Source organism: Mustela putorius, unplaced genomic scaffold, assembly GCF_011764305.1.
Source record: "Mustela putorius furo isolate JIRA1106 unplaced genomic scaffold, ASM1176430v1.1 tig00003863_pilon_pilon_pilon, whole genome shotgun sequence".
NCBI classification, from domain to species: Eukaryota; Metazoa; Chordata; class Mammalia; order Carnivora; family Mustelidae; genus Mustela; species Mustela putorius.
The window spans coordinates 15,260,888-15,275,598 of NW_025422015.1; the positions used below are offsets into that span (position 1 = coordinate 15,260,888).

At 38.8% G+C, this 14,711-nt stretch overlaps 1 protein-coding gene across 1 annotated transcript in view; it reads left to right on the forward strand.

The window, feature by feature from the left end:
- TXLNB (taxilin beta) overlaps positions 1-14,711 on the forward strand; it is a 64,081-nt gene that overhangs the window by 25,424 nt on the left and 23,946 nt on the right. Inside the window, exons 5-7 of the mRNA XM_004740315.2 lie at positions 7,191-7,385; positions 9,212-9,331; positions 13,256-13,330. Of these exons, the coding sequence (XP_004740372.1) occupies positions 7,191-7,385; positions 9,212-9,331; positions 13,256-13,330 (390 nt within the window). The remainder of the gene's footprint in view (positions 1-7,190; positions 7,386-9,211; positions 9,332-13,255; positions 13,331-14,711) is intronic.

Here is a 14,711-nt window from a genome sequence, read left to right on the forward strand (position 1 = left end):
GGAACAGTTTCAGGAGAATAGGAATTAGTTCTTCTTTAAATGTTTGGTAGAATTCTCCCGGGAAGCCATCTGGTCCTGGGCTTTTGTTTGTTTGGAGATTTTTAATGACTGTTTCAATCTCCTTACTGGTTATTGGTTTGTTCAGGCTTTATATTTCTTCCTGGTTCAGTTGTGGTAGTTTATATGTTTCTAGAAATGCATCCATTTCTTCCAAGTTGTCAAATTTATTGGCGTAGAGTTTATGATAGTATGTTCTTATAATTGTCTGTATTTCTTTGGTGTTAGTTGTGATCTCTCCTCTTTCATTCATGATTTTATTTATTTGGGTCCTTTCTCTTTTCTTTTTGATAAGTCTGGCCAGAGGTTTATCAATTTTATGAATTCTTTAAAAAAACCAGCTCCTAGTTTCATTGATTTGTTCTATTGTTTTTTTGGTTTCTATTTCATTGATTTCTGCTCTGATCTTTATTTCTCTTCTCCTGCTGGGTTTAGGCTTTCTTTGTTGTTCTTTCTCCAGTTCCTTTAGGTGTAGTGTTAGGTTGTGTACTTGAGACCTTTCTTGTTTCTTGAGAAAGGCTTGTATTGCTATATATTTTCCTCTCAGGACTGCCTTTGTTGTGTCCCACAGATTTTGAACAGTTGTGTTTTCATTATCATTTGTTTCCATGAGTTTTTTCAATTCTTCTTTAATTTCCTGGTTGACCCATTCATTCTTTAGAAGGATGCTGTAAGTCTCCATGTATTTTGGTTCTTTCCAAACTTCCTCTTGTGGTTGAGTTCTAGCTTCAGAGCATTGTCGTCTGAAAATATGCAGGGAATGGTCCCAATCTTTTTATATCGGTTGAGTCCTGATTTGGGACCGAGGATGTGATCTATTCTGGACAATGTTCCTTGTGCACTAGAGAAGAATGTGTATTCTGTTGCTTTGGGATGAAATGTTCTGAATATATCTGTGATGTCCATCTGGCCCAGTGTGTCATTTAAGGCCTTTATTTCCTTGTTGATCTTTTGCTTGGATGATCTGTCCATTTCAGTGAGGGGAGTGTTAAAGTCCCCTACTATTATTGTATTATTGTTAATGTGTTTCTTTGATTTTGTTATTAATTGGTTTATATAGTTGGCTGCTCCCACGTTGGGGGCATAGATATTTAAAATTGTTAGATCTTCTTGTTGGACAGACCCTTTGAGTATGATATAGTGTCCTTCCTCATCTCTTATTATAGTCTTTTGCTTAAAATCTAATTGATCTGAGATAAGGATTACCACTCCTGCTTTCTTCTGATGTCGTTTAGTATGGTAAATTCTTTTGCACCCCCTCACTTTTAATCTGGAGGTGTCTTCGGGCTTAAAATGAGTTTCTTGTAGGCAACATATAGATGGGTTTGGTTTTTTACCCATTCTGATACCCTGTGTCTTTTGATTGGGGCATTTAGCCCATTAACATTCAGGGTAACTATTAAGAGATATGAATTTAGTGCCATTGTATTGCCTATAAGGTGACTGTTACTGTATATTGTCTCTGTTCCTTACTGATCTACCACTTGTAGGCTCTCTCTTTGCTTAGAGGACCCCTTTCAATATTTCCTGTAGAGCTGGTTTGGTGTTTGCAAATTCTTTCAGTTTTTGTTTGTCCTGGAAGCTTTTAATCTCTCCTTCTATTTTCAATGATAGCCTAGCTGGATATAGTATTCTTGGCTGCATGTTTTTTTCGTTTAGTGCTCTGAATATATCATGCCAGCTCTTTCTGGCCTGTCAGGTCTCTGTGGATAAGTCTGCTGCCAATCTAATATTTTTACCATTGTAAGTTACAGACTTCTTTTCCTGGGCTGCTTTCAGGATTTTCTCTTTGTCACTAAGACTTGTAAATTTTACTATTAGTTGATGGGGGGTGTGGGCCTATTCTTATTGATTTTGAGGGGCATTCTCTGAACCTCCTGAATTTTGATGCTTGTTCCCTTTGCCATATTGGGGAAATTCTCCCCAATAATTCTCTCCAGTATACCTTCTGCTCCCCTCTCTCTTTCTTCTTCTTCTGGAATCCCAATTATTCTAATGTTGTTTCATCTTATGGTATCACTTGTCTTTCGAATTCTCCCCTCGTGGTCCAGTAGCTGTTTGTCCCTCTTTTGCTCAGCTTCTTTATTCTCTGTCATTTGGTCTTCTATATCGCTAATTCTTTCTTCTGCCTCATTTATCCTAGTAGTGAGAGGCTCCATTTTTTATTGCACCTCACTAATAGCTTTTTTGATTTCAACTTGGTTAGATTTAAGTTCTTTTATTTCTCCAGAAAGGGCTTTTATATCTCCTGAGAGGGTTTCTCTAATATCTTCCATGCCTTTTTCGAGCCCGGCTAGAACCTTGAGAATTGTCATTCTGAACTCTAGATCTGACATATTCCCAATGTCTGTATTGATTAGGTCCCTAGCCTTCGGTAGTGCCTCTTGTTCTTTTTTTTTTTTTTTTTTTTTGGTGAATTTTTCCGCCTTGTCATTTTGTCCATATAAGAGTATATGAAGGAGCAAGTAAAATACTAAAAGGGTGGCAACAACCCCAGGAAAATATGCTTTAACCAAATCAGAAGAGATCCCAAATCGTGAGGGGGGAGAAAGGGGATAAAAAGAGGTTCAGAAAGAAAGAAAGAAGAAAAGAAAAGAAAAGAATTAAGAAAAGAAAATGAATAAAGAAAAGTATAAAAAAGAAAAAATATATATGTATATACATATATATATTAGATAAACTAGTTAAACGTTAAAAAAGAAAAGGATAAAAGTTAAAAAAAATTTAGCAGAAGAAGTGAAAAAAAATGAATAAGAAAAAAAAATTAAATTAACTGCAAGACTAAAGAATCATAGGGAGAAAGCCATGAGTTCCGTGCTTTGCCTTCTCTTCCTCTGGAATTCTGCTGCTCTCCTTGGTATTGAAACTGCACTCCTTGGTAGGTGAACTTGGTCTTGGCTGTATTTCTTGTTGATCTTCTGGGGGAGGGGCCTGTTGTAGTGATTCTCAAGTGTCTTTGCCCCAGGCAGAACTGCACAGCCCTACCAGGGGCCGGGCTGAGTGATCCTCTAGGATTTGCTTTCAGGAACTTTTGTTCCCTGAGCGCTTTCTGTAGAGTTCCGGAGGACGGGAATACAAATGGTGGCCTCCTGGTCTCCGGCCCAGAGGAGCCGAGAGCCCGGGGCCCCACTCCTCAGTGCGCCATCAGAGAACAGCGTCCAGTAACTCCCGTCTGCCTGACGTCCGGCTGTGCTCCAAGCTCACCAAGCCTGCGACCAGTTCAAGGTAACCTCGAGCTGTGAGCTCACTGTCGGCTCTGTCTCTGTAGCCAGCTTCCCCGTTCTAATACCTGTAAGCTCTGCGACACTCAGACACCCCCGATCCTTCTGTGACCCTGCGGGACCCGAGGCCACGCTGACCCCGCGTGGGCTTCACCCCGGTTTAGCCTCTGGAGCAATGTCCCTCAGCGGAACAGACTTTTAAAAGTCCTGATTTTCTGCTCCGTTGCTCCACCGCTTGCCGGGAGCCAGCCCCTCCCCCCAGGGTCTATCTTCCTGTCGCTTTGGATTCACTTCTCCACCAGTCCTACCTTTCAGAAAGTGGTTGATTTTCTGTTTCTAGAATTGCTGTTATTCTATTCAATCTGCCAATGGAGTTGTAGGTGTTTGCACTCTAGATAAGCTATCTAGCTGATCTCCTGCTATCTGAAGTAGTCTCAGCCTGCTACTTCTCCACCATCTTGACTCCTCCTCCAAGAAGTTCTTTATAGATCCTGGATATCAACCTTTTGTTTGTACTGTCATTTGCAAATATCTTCTCCCATTCCATGGGTTGCCTCTTTGTTTTGTTGACTGTTTCCTTTGCTGTGCAGAAGTTTTTGATCTTGATGAAGTCGCAAAAGTTCATTTTTGCTTTTTTTTCCTTTGCCTTTGGAGACATATCTTGAAAGAAGTTGCTGTGGCTGATATCAAAGAGGTTACTGCCTATGTTCTCCTCTAAGATTCTGATAGATTCCTGTCTCACATTGAGGTCTTTTATCCATTTCAAGTTTATCTTTGTGTATGATATAAGAGAATGGTCGAGTTTCATTCTTCTACATATAACTGTCCAATTTTCCCAGCACCATTTATTGAAGAGAATGCCTTTTTCCACTGTGTATTTTTTCCCTGCTTTGTCAAAGATTATTTGACTATAGAGTTGAAGGTCCATATCTGGGCTCTCTCCTCTGTTCCACTGGTCTATGTGTCTGTTTTTATGCCAGAACCATGCTGTCTTGGTGATCACAGCTTTGTAGTAAAGCTTGAAATCAGGTAACGTGATGCCGCCAATTTTATTTTTGTTTTTCAACATTTCCTTAGCAATTAGGGGTCTCTTCTGATTCCAAACAAATTTTAGGATTATTTGCTCCAGCTCTTTGAAAAATACCGGTGGAATTTTGATTGGAATGGCATTAAAAGTATAGATTGCTCTAGGCAGTATAGACATTTTAACAATGTTTATTCTTCTGATCCAAGTACATGGAATTGTCTTCCATCTTTGTGTCTTCTTCAATTTCTTTCATGACTGTTCTGTAGTTCCTCAAGTACAGATCCTTTACCTCTTTGGTTGGGTTTATTCCCAGGTATCTTATGGTTCTTGGTACTATAGTAAATGGAATCAATTCTCTAATTTACCTTTCTGTATTTTCATTGTTAGTGTATAAAAAAGCCACTGATTTCTGTACATTGACTTTGGAAAACTATAAACTCCCAAAATTGAACCAGGAAGAAATTGACAACCTGAATAGACTGATATCTAGTAACGAGATTGAAGCAGTGATCAAAAACCTCCCAAAAAACAAGAGCCCAGAACCTGAGAGATTCCCTGGGGAATTCTACCAAACTTTCAAAGAAGAAATAACACCTATTCTTCTGAAGCTGTTTCAAAAAATTGAAGCAGAAGGAAAACTTCCAGACTCTTTTTATGAAGCCAGCATTACCCTGAGCCCCAAAGCAGGCAAAGACCACACCAAAAAGGAGAATTTCAGACCAATATCACTGATGAATATGGATGCTAAGATTCTCAACAAGATCCTAGCAAACAGGATCCAACAGCACATTAAAAAGATTATCCACCATGACCAGGTGGGATTCATCCTTGGGTTGCAAGGATGGTTCAACATTTACAAATCAATCAATGTGATAGAACAAATCAATAAGAGAAGAGAAAAGAACCACATGGTCCTCTCAATTGATGCAGAAAAAGCATTTGACAAAATCCAGCATTCGTTCCTGATTAAAACGTTTCAAAGTATAGGGATAGAGGGAACATTCCTGAACTTCACAAAATCTATCTTTGAAAGACCCACAGTAAATATCATCATCAATGGGAAAAAGCTTGCAGCCTTCCTGCTGAGCTCAGGGACATGACAAGGATGCCCACCCTCACCACTCTTGTTCAACATAGTATTAGAAGTCCTAGCAACAGCAATCAGACAACAAAGAGAAATAAAAGGTATCAAAATTGGCAATGAAGAAGTCAAACTCTTTCTCTTCACAGATGACATGATTCTTTATATGGAAAATCCAAAAGACTCCACCCCCAAACTACTAGAACCCATACAGCAATTCAGTAACATGGCAGGATACAAAGTCAATGTACAGAAACCTGTTGACTTCTAAGCTAAGCTAAAGCAGTAAGGAAACAATGACTATATATATATATATATTCAATGACTCTTACCAAATGGCTATAATCATGCTTGGTGAAATATATATAGTGAGTATTGGCATACAAAGATCACAGAAATAACATCTCAGTTAATATCTTCAGATTATAAAGTGCGGGTATTTCCTATAATATTCCTAAGAAATGTTTTTGTGACTTAATTATGATTCAGATATCAGGAGATTTATTGGAGTAGAGAATATGTTAATACTGTAGAGGAAAGAGGATACCTAATGGTAAGTTAATGTATTTTCAGAGCATAATTCTTAGCATCAGTTTTTATTTTGATCACATTATTCTACTATCATAATACGGATTTGCACAATTACTTCTATTTAAATCATTTATTTCTTTTTAAAAATCCTGTTACATAATTTGATCACAGAAGGCAACTAAATGCAGTATAATTTTCCTTGCCAACCATGAAGCAAGCTTTCATAATAACAATTAGTCAGAACTGAAAGGCATCCTAAAATGCCTATATCATTTTTCAGCAGTGTCTCTATCTTTGGTATGATATAGCAAGATTAAACCCTTTGATTCTAAAAGAATGAGAGGAATCATCACAAAGCAAATAATTCTCAATATAGATATGGGGGAAATTTGGGCACATTGTTGGTAGTTAGCAATGAAGGGAGGGTTTTGATTTAGGAGAAAAGAGAACAGAAATGATATAAAAGTTAATTTCCAATTCTTGAAGAGGGGGAAATTAGATGTTTCATTTGAGAGTTAAAGAAAATTTGGAACTTAAAATTGCTTTCAAATTCAAAATCTATATTGAACATTTCAATTACCCTATGTGACACATGGCCTGATTGTTCTTTCAGAAATAAAATACCCAGAAAATTTTCTAAGATTTCTTTTTACATTTCTGAATTGCTAAAATTGATCTATAGCTATTTAGCTAAACTTGTTTTCTTTTCAAGCTTGCTGATGAAGGTTTTTCTTACTAAGAAAAAGTTTAATATTGTGATCACTTGTATTTACAAAACTTGGATAATACAATTATGCGTTTAACATGCCATAGTTTTTTTTTTTTTTTAATAAAGGAATATAAGATCTATTATTCTTCTTTCTATACCAAACCAAGGTAACATAGGATCTGTCTCAACGATCAGTAAAGCTGAGTGGCCTTTTTTTCAGGCCATAGCCAAGAGATCAAAACCCACCTACTGCATGTTTGATAGAAATTGGTACAGTATAGGCACTCAGCACTCAATGGGAGACCTGTCATCTTTAAAACAAGCCTATTCATCACTATCAAGTTCAAGACCCTCATTGCACCTTCTCTGGGCAACTGTGTATTTACAACTGAAACTTATCCTCATATATTTATTTTGGTCCTGAACAAGTTTAGCTCCAGAGAACTGAAAAAATGTCCTGCTTAATGCTCCACACTGATCTCCTTTCACTTACCTAACCCTGAGTTCTATAAACCTGGATGCACATAAACCAGCATAACAAGAAACTTTGCTTTTTATCCACAGGAGGAAACACTTCAGCGGGCACGAGAGGAAGAAGAGAAAAGGAAGGAGATCACAAGTCATTTCCAGACCACTCTGACAGATATCCAGGCCCAGATTGAACAGCAGAGTGAGAGAAATATGAAGCTGTGTCAGGAGAACACAGAGCTTGCAGAGAAACTGAAAAGCATCATTGATCAGTATGAGCTCAGAGAGGAGGTGAGAACCACATCAAACAACTTAGGGGCACTATATATAGATCCAGATCTGGGCTGTAAAGGTGGGGGACTTGGTAATAAGAAAGTTATGGCCAGCCCTCTCAATTGGTTAATGTTTAGGATTAGATTTCTTTTATTAGCCAAAATAAAAACAGGTGGTATTACAAAATACCTGGCTGAAAGCCATATGGGATTTCTCTAAAACTGGAATCACTGTAAAGCAAAGGCAATAAATAGGAAGTAGTAGGTCATGAGCACAGTTACCTTTGAAAATAGTATTTCTCAGCTTTTTAAAAACACTTTCTACAGAGCCAGGAAATATCTCACAGACTTCTTCTTAACAATCATCATGTCATCTAAATGTCATCTACACAGTCTGTGTTCTATATGTCCCACAAACCAATAGTAGTATTAATAATATAATAATTATAATATTAATGGTATTACTTATTCAGCACTGAGTTTGTGCTAGGAAAGCTGCTGAGTACTGTACTTTACATATAATATGTCATTTCATTGTTTCAACAATCTTATGCATTAGATAATACCATATCCACATTATATGGGTGGGAAGCAGAGGTTGAGATTAAATCACTTACCTATAGTCACAAAAGCCAAAAGAGTTTTGTTTTCAGTATTTTACATTAGGGAGACTATGAGGATATTTTGTAATTCCAAAATTGTATCTTAATATTTAATATATTTTTAAGACTCCAGAAGCCTTCTCAGGGTTTTTATATATCATATTATTTACCCTATCCCACGCAAATTTTAAAAGTCTGCCTTAAATGTCACAGAACATAATCAGAGTGGCTCTGCTGACAACATGCTAAGATTTTATCAAAAGAAAAACTGAGCCAATAGCACACGGAAACAATAGGTAAACCAAGAAGTCCTTCACAGTAAGTCAAAATGCCATGCTACCATTTTACCTTGTCACCAAGATCAATCCTACTCCAGAGTGGAGGTTCAGACAAAAGCAAAAGGGAAGAAGCTTAAAAAAAAAAAAAAAAAAAATTTTTTTTTTCCGTACTCTTCAGAGAGATTCCCAGATAAGAATGGCCTGGTAGACCAGTTGTACATTCTTGAAATTAGTTCTAGATAAGCCCCAAGGCTAGAATTCCATAGGTCCTCTTGTCAGTGGGACCTCCTAATGACCAAGAAATTTACACTGAAGTAGAATATGAAGCTTCTCTTCACTAAGCTAGGCAAGAGGTCAAAAGATGTAGAGGAGGTAGGAGCACATTTGCATATCAATTCATCCATGACCCTTGGCCTTTGTCTTGCTCACCAGAGCAACAGAGTTGAAGTGGGGAGGGGCTCCCTCTCAGTCCCAGACCCTGGGCCACAGACTGGTCCTCCAAAGCTGCCTTACAACCCTTGAGACAAGAATGTGGAAGAGAATTCACTATGATAAATTATATGAATATGATTAAAACCAGTTTCAGAAATTGCCAAAATACTGAGTGATGGTGCTGTAGCTCTTGCAATATATATCAGTCTGCCCTCTAGCATAATAAGCAGCATCATACTTAGTAGTTGCTACATTTAGACAAAGTTGGGAGCTTCTGGAGCTAACATTACTGAACTCTGCACCTCAACCTTTTGTAGAGCTACTACTTTGCATAGAGCTAAATGCAGGGGGTTTTACTAATTTACGATTTTATACAAAGCCATAAGTGATGCCAGTGCATTTATTCACCCTACCTCCCTTTTCTTTAAATCTCAAAACCTATAAAACATGTGTGTTGATATTACTTTTTTAACTTACATTTCTCAGCACCAATAATAACTAAAGCTTGATATGTGCCATTTCTTTTCTCTTAGCATCTGGACAAAATATTTAAACACAGAGAACTGCAACAGAAGCTGGTGGATGCGAAACTGGAACAGGCCCAAGAAATGATGAAGGAAGCCGAGGAGCGACACAAACGCGAGAAGGAATATGTACTTATCAGTGTGCTTGTCTGGTGTACTTGGGGGTCAGAGAACCTCTGAGAAAGTTGTTTTTGACCACAATCACAGAGCACTAGACTGATGGAGGGAACTGAGTTTCTCTAGAGAACTACATTGGCCAGCCCACAGTAGGCATGGTACCTACATGGTTTTTGACATAAAATCATCATGCATCCATTCAACAAGCCTTTTTCAAGCACCTGTCTTATACTAAGCATCATCTAGGTGCTGGGGGATAGCAGTGAGCAAGACCAAGAAGGCCATATCCCAGCATGGAGACTAGAATCTAACTGAGACAGGACAGGCAATAAGAAAGCAAAAATGAAGGAAAATTTCAGATAATAATTGGTGCTATTAGGGAAATGGGGAACTGAAAGGGGCAGAAGGAGGGAGCTACTCTAGATAGGGTGACCAGTGGCCAAGTTATATAGCTTTTTAAGCTTGAAAAGTAGTTTGGATTTTACCCTAAACATACTGAGAAAGTCTAGGTAGTTTTAGCTACGGAAATGACATGATCTGCCTTGCATCTGTTAACAGATGACCTTGGCTTCTGGGCGGAAAATGAATTGAAGAGGGACAAGGAGTCTATTCCAGCAATACGGAAGAAGCCTGATGGCGGCTTGGGTTGGGGACATGGCAACGTCCAGCTGGGGAGCTGGGCATGGATAGAAGTTTTCAGTGCAAAACCAACAGTCACTGCTCTGAACTAAAGATGGTGATAGTGAGGAAAGGGAACAGTCAGGGATGGCTTCTGAGGTTGGGGTTTAAGAAACTAAATGGTGGCTTTTAATGACATCTCATTAATTCCAAACATTCTGAAAACAGCTGTAGGGCCATTCTGCTGATGCAAGAACTGAGAGTTATAGAAGATATGTGACTTGTTTAAGGTCACACACTGCTAAGTGATCAAGATGTGTTGGTCACACTTCCAACACATCACATCTCCAGTGTGTCTGTCTCCAAAACCTAAGCTCTGTGATTGTACATCACACTCAGAGGTGTGTTTCAGAGGCATGCATCGAAGTGTGTGTCTGTCGCTGGGGACAGAGAGTTAAAATGCAATCAGTGGACCAAACATTCAAATTTGGCCATTTAACAACTGACCATAAATTCTGTGATTACCTAAAAACAGACTAGAATCACTTCAGTTTGTTAGAAGAGTAATTTAATCATAACTTCAGTTTCCAAACATAGCAACAAAGGATGAATTTTAGAGAACATAACCTGATAGACACTGGATAATCTCAAATCAGAAGTCCATGGGCTCTTAATAAAAAAGGTTAAGTTGGGGCACCTGGGTGGTTCAGTCAGCAAGTGTCTGCCTTCAGTTCGGGTCATGATCCCAGGGTGGTGGGATCAGCTCCCACATCACACTCCCTGCTCAGCAGCGAGTCTGCTTCTCTCTCTCCCTCTGTGATCCCTCTTGCTCTCACTCTCTCTCAAATAAATAAAACATTTTTAAAAAGTATGTTGTTAAATCCATCTCCAACTGGCTCTCAAAATAAGAAATAAAGCATCTAATTATTATTCAGAATCCAAGAAAACTGATGTGCCACCATTGGCATAATTATCCTCTTAGGAAAACTATGCTCCCTTCAGGATAGCAGTATCTTTGATATATAACATAAGACCTGACAGAAGAATAACTAGGCAGAGCTTCGTTTGAAAGAGACTAGGGGCAGTTTTGAGGTGACCCAGCCTTAGCAAGAAACTAGCATGCTACCCTTTTTTCCTACCCTCATGTAGCAAAGCAGCAGATTTTAGGCCAAAAAAATTAGCCCCCTCAGTTTTTCAGGTTCCAGCTGTGATGCTTCTTATTGAAAGCAGTGAAATATCAAGTCAAAGCTGGAGGGTTCTTTCATCCCAAGTGGAACAGGCAGCCACCTTCTTCCCTCTTGGTCAGGGAACCACCAGTCACCACTGGGCTCCTCAGCCTGCTCATTGAAGCAGGGGATCAGATGGCCAGAGAGGAGCCTACAGGTCTTGGACTCCACATCCGCCCCAGCCCTCCATGGGATGGGTTGATTTCACTCTTACAACAATTAACCTTCATAGCTCACTGAGAGGCATAGAGGAACAGATAGAATCTATTTTACAAATGGAGAGGTTGAGCCAAGAGAAAAAGATAATCTTGAATACTAAAAAAGATGCTTCCAAGTTTTTTAAAATGATGACTTTATTGTTTTTTGTTCTGATTGCAAAAAGTGGACATTTTTAAAAATAGGAGCAAAGAAAAAGGAAAAAATAAATCAGCCTGTCTTCATATATACTAGAAACTTCATAAGCTGATGGCCACATAATTGACTAGCCAGATTAATCCATGATGTCCATCATTCTCTCTGTAAACACACTAAAGACGCCCACCGCATCTGTGCCTAGACAGCCATTTGAGTGTCTATACATGGGTTCCCAAGTTAAGATGGCAGTGACCAAGAATCAGCTCTTTGCTCCCAAAACTTTTCTTTCAGTTATTCTTGCTTTTGTATTATGAAAACCAACAGAACGACAAAGAAACTGATGAAATGTAAGTGAGAAAAGAAAGTTGTTTCTATGAAAACTATGCTTAAGGCTTTGAAAGACGAAATATAGACAAATAGCACAACACGTGTTATTTTTGGAGTTGGAGTAGCTATAAAAGACTGGGAGAAAGCTCTACAACTCCAGAGAATTACCCAATCAAGCTTCTTCGTAATACCTTTAGGTCTGTAGGTTCTAGTACTATTGTTTTAAAAAGTAAAAAAAATATATATATATATATACATATATATATATGTTGTATGTGGCACATTATGGACATAATCTTTATAAAAACAAAAAACAACAAAAAGCTTCTCTAAATTCCAATCAGAAGACCCATACCCCAAACAAAGACCACAGCCCTCTATCAAAACCAATAAATAGGCATCTGAAGTTGAAATAACATGGTTTTTATTTTTATAAAGATAGGTTTCTTCTCTTTCTTTCTTTCTTTCCTTATTTATTTATTTATTTATTTATTTCCTTATTGGAGTGAGAGAGCACAAGCAGGGGGAGGGCCAGAGGGAGAAGGAAGAACCATACTTCCACTGAGTGCAGAGCCCAATGCAGGACTCCATCTCACAACCCTGAAATCCTGACCTGAGCCAAAATTAAGTCAGGTACTTAACTGACTGAGCTGCCCAGGCACCCCAAAAATAACATGTCTTACATATGTGTGTGTGGTTTTTATACCCATCAGCTCCCAATTCTGACCATCTTTGATATGAGGGCCTTGGTTGTATGAAAGGCTGTCTCCTGGAAGAGGGATAGGACTTACTGTGTAAATCTTCTATAACATTTGGCATAACAGGTCAAAATTCTAACCCAGTGTTTCTGAAAATGTAATCCATGGAACACCAACATCCAAACTGTTTTGGGGTTTTGCTCTCACTATAGACTGTAATCACACTGTGTACTTCCCAGTTGACATTGTTTAAGGGGGATCTGCTTTTTATCATGCTCCTTAGCAGATTCTGATGCATGCAGCGGTGGAGAACCATGGTCTAGGAGGACAACTTTGAGTTTACTCTAAAGAAACAGCTGCCCACCCCAATGATTCAGGTGGAGGTGTTCTGGAAATGTTCGAGCAGAGCCTGGATGACGGTTGAACAGGATTGCTAGAGGAGGTTCCAGAATTTGGTGGGAGGTTAAGTTTTATGTAATTCGTGCTTGAGTTGTAGGTTATTTTTCTCTTTTTTATCCATTAGAACCAGATTTTCAGTGGAGAATCCAACTGTTTAGCTGCTTTCTTAGCTTTCCTAGATACTTTGCAAAGTTGCCAAAAAATTACTTAAGAGGGTTAGTTAGCAAGTCATTAAGTTTTAGACACAAATTGTCACCACATGGTGATGTAAAGGGCAATTTGACAATCTTTCCATGCATTCTCTCTCCTCGCAGTTGCTGAACCAGGCAGCAGAGTGGAAACTTCAGGCCAAAGTGCTGAAGGAACAAGAGACAGTCCTACAGGCTCAGGTGAAGGGGGGAGACAACAATGCATGGGGTGTGAAGCAAAGCTAGTCTGTACCAGGCCTCATGTGTGGCAGGTCCGGGGGATACAGGACTTAGAAATGAACCCTAACTTCATATTTATTATTTTAAAATAAAAAGAAAAGCACAATATTATCTCTAAGAAAAATAAATGCTCCACATAACATCCAGTCAGATGGTTTGCTGACACACAAGTGAGGGCCCTGAGATGGCCAATCAGAATGAGCTGGTGTTTAAGTTCCTGCCTATCTGTTCATAAAACACCCTCTCTCTCTCCTCCCTGTTACCTTACTAAAGCAAGAATAAAATGTAAACTGATCAAATGTACCATCTAGAATATCCTTGCTTTTTAGATATGATTTATAACAAAAGGAAATTAGAAAAATAAAGTCCGCACCAAAGTATTGTGCTATCAGAAGTTGGACTTGACAGTGGTTAATGACTAGAAACAACAGACAGGTAGGGAACAATTTTGATTTGGCTTTGTGATGTCATGTGTGTGTTCTGAGGAGACTGCAGGAATTCCTATTTCAGACTCAAGAATAAAGCCTCAGGCAACAGATGATTCTGTCCATCTTTTCCATGCCCCCGGGGCTCTGCCCTTCCAGCAAACGTTCCCTGTCGTGTTCCAGATGTCGTGTTCCGGCATCCCAGGGCTGAGCTATAGAGTGGTGCTAGCTCCCCCACTGGGAGTCCCAGAGCTACAAGGACTATAAGTCCCAGAGAGCAAATAAACTCACAATATGTGAGGAAATCACAAGCCTTCCAAGCTGGGCAGTGTTAATTTCAGATTTGCTTAATTCACTTGTAAATGTTTATGTGCAGATTGCTATATCCTTATTCACTATACAAAACAAAACCAAAAACTTGTTCATTGCCTGAATGAACAAGTCCAATGGACACTTGTTCATTTTTAAAGAGGCAAATAAGAGGGGACTTGGGTGGCTCAGTGCACTAAAGCCTCTGTCTTTGGCTCAGGTCATGATCCCAGGATCCTTGGATCAAGCCCCACATCAGGCTCTCTGCTCAGTGGAGAGCCTGCTTCCTCCCCTCTCTCTCTCTGCCTGCCTCTCTGCCTACTTGTTGTCTCTGTCTGCCAAATAAATAAATAAAATCTTTAAAAAAAAAAAAAAGAGGCAAATAAGAAAAGTAAGAGACAAAATCACAAATCTTATCACTGCAGATAAAAACACAGATAGCATTTTCATATCTAAACTTCCTAAAGCAGACTTTTCCAATGTGTGAACCGAATGCAATGATAATTGTTTTCCCTCAGTAATATAAAATAACCCATCAAAACTGTTTTTAAATACTGATTACATAGGAATTTGAAGCATTTTCCCTAATCTCAATAAAATCAAAGGAT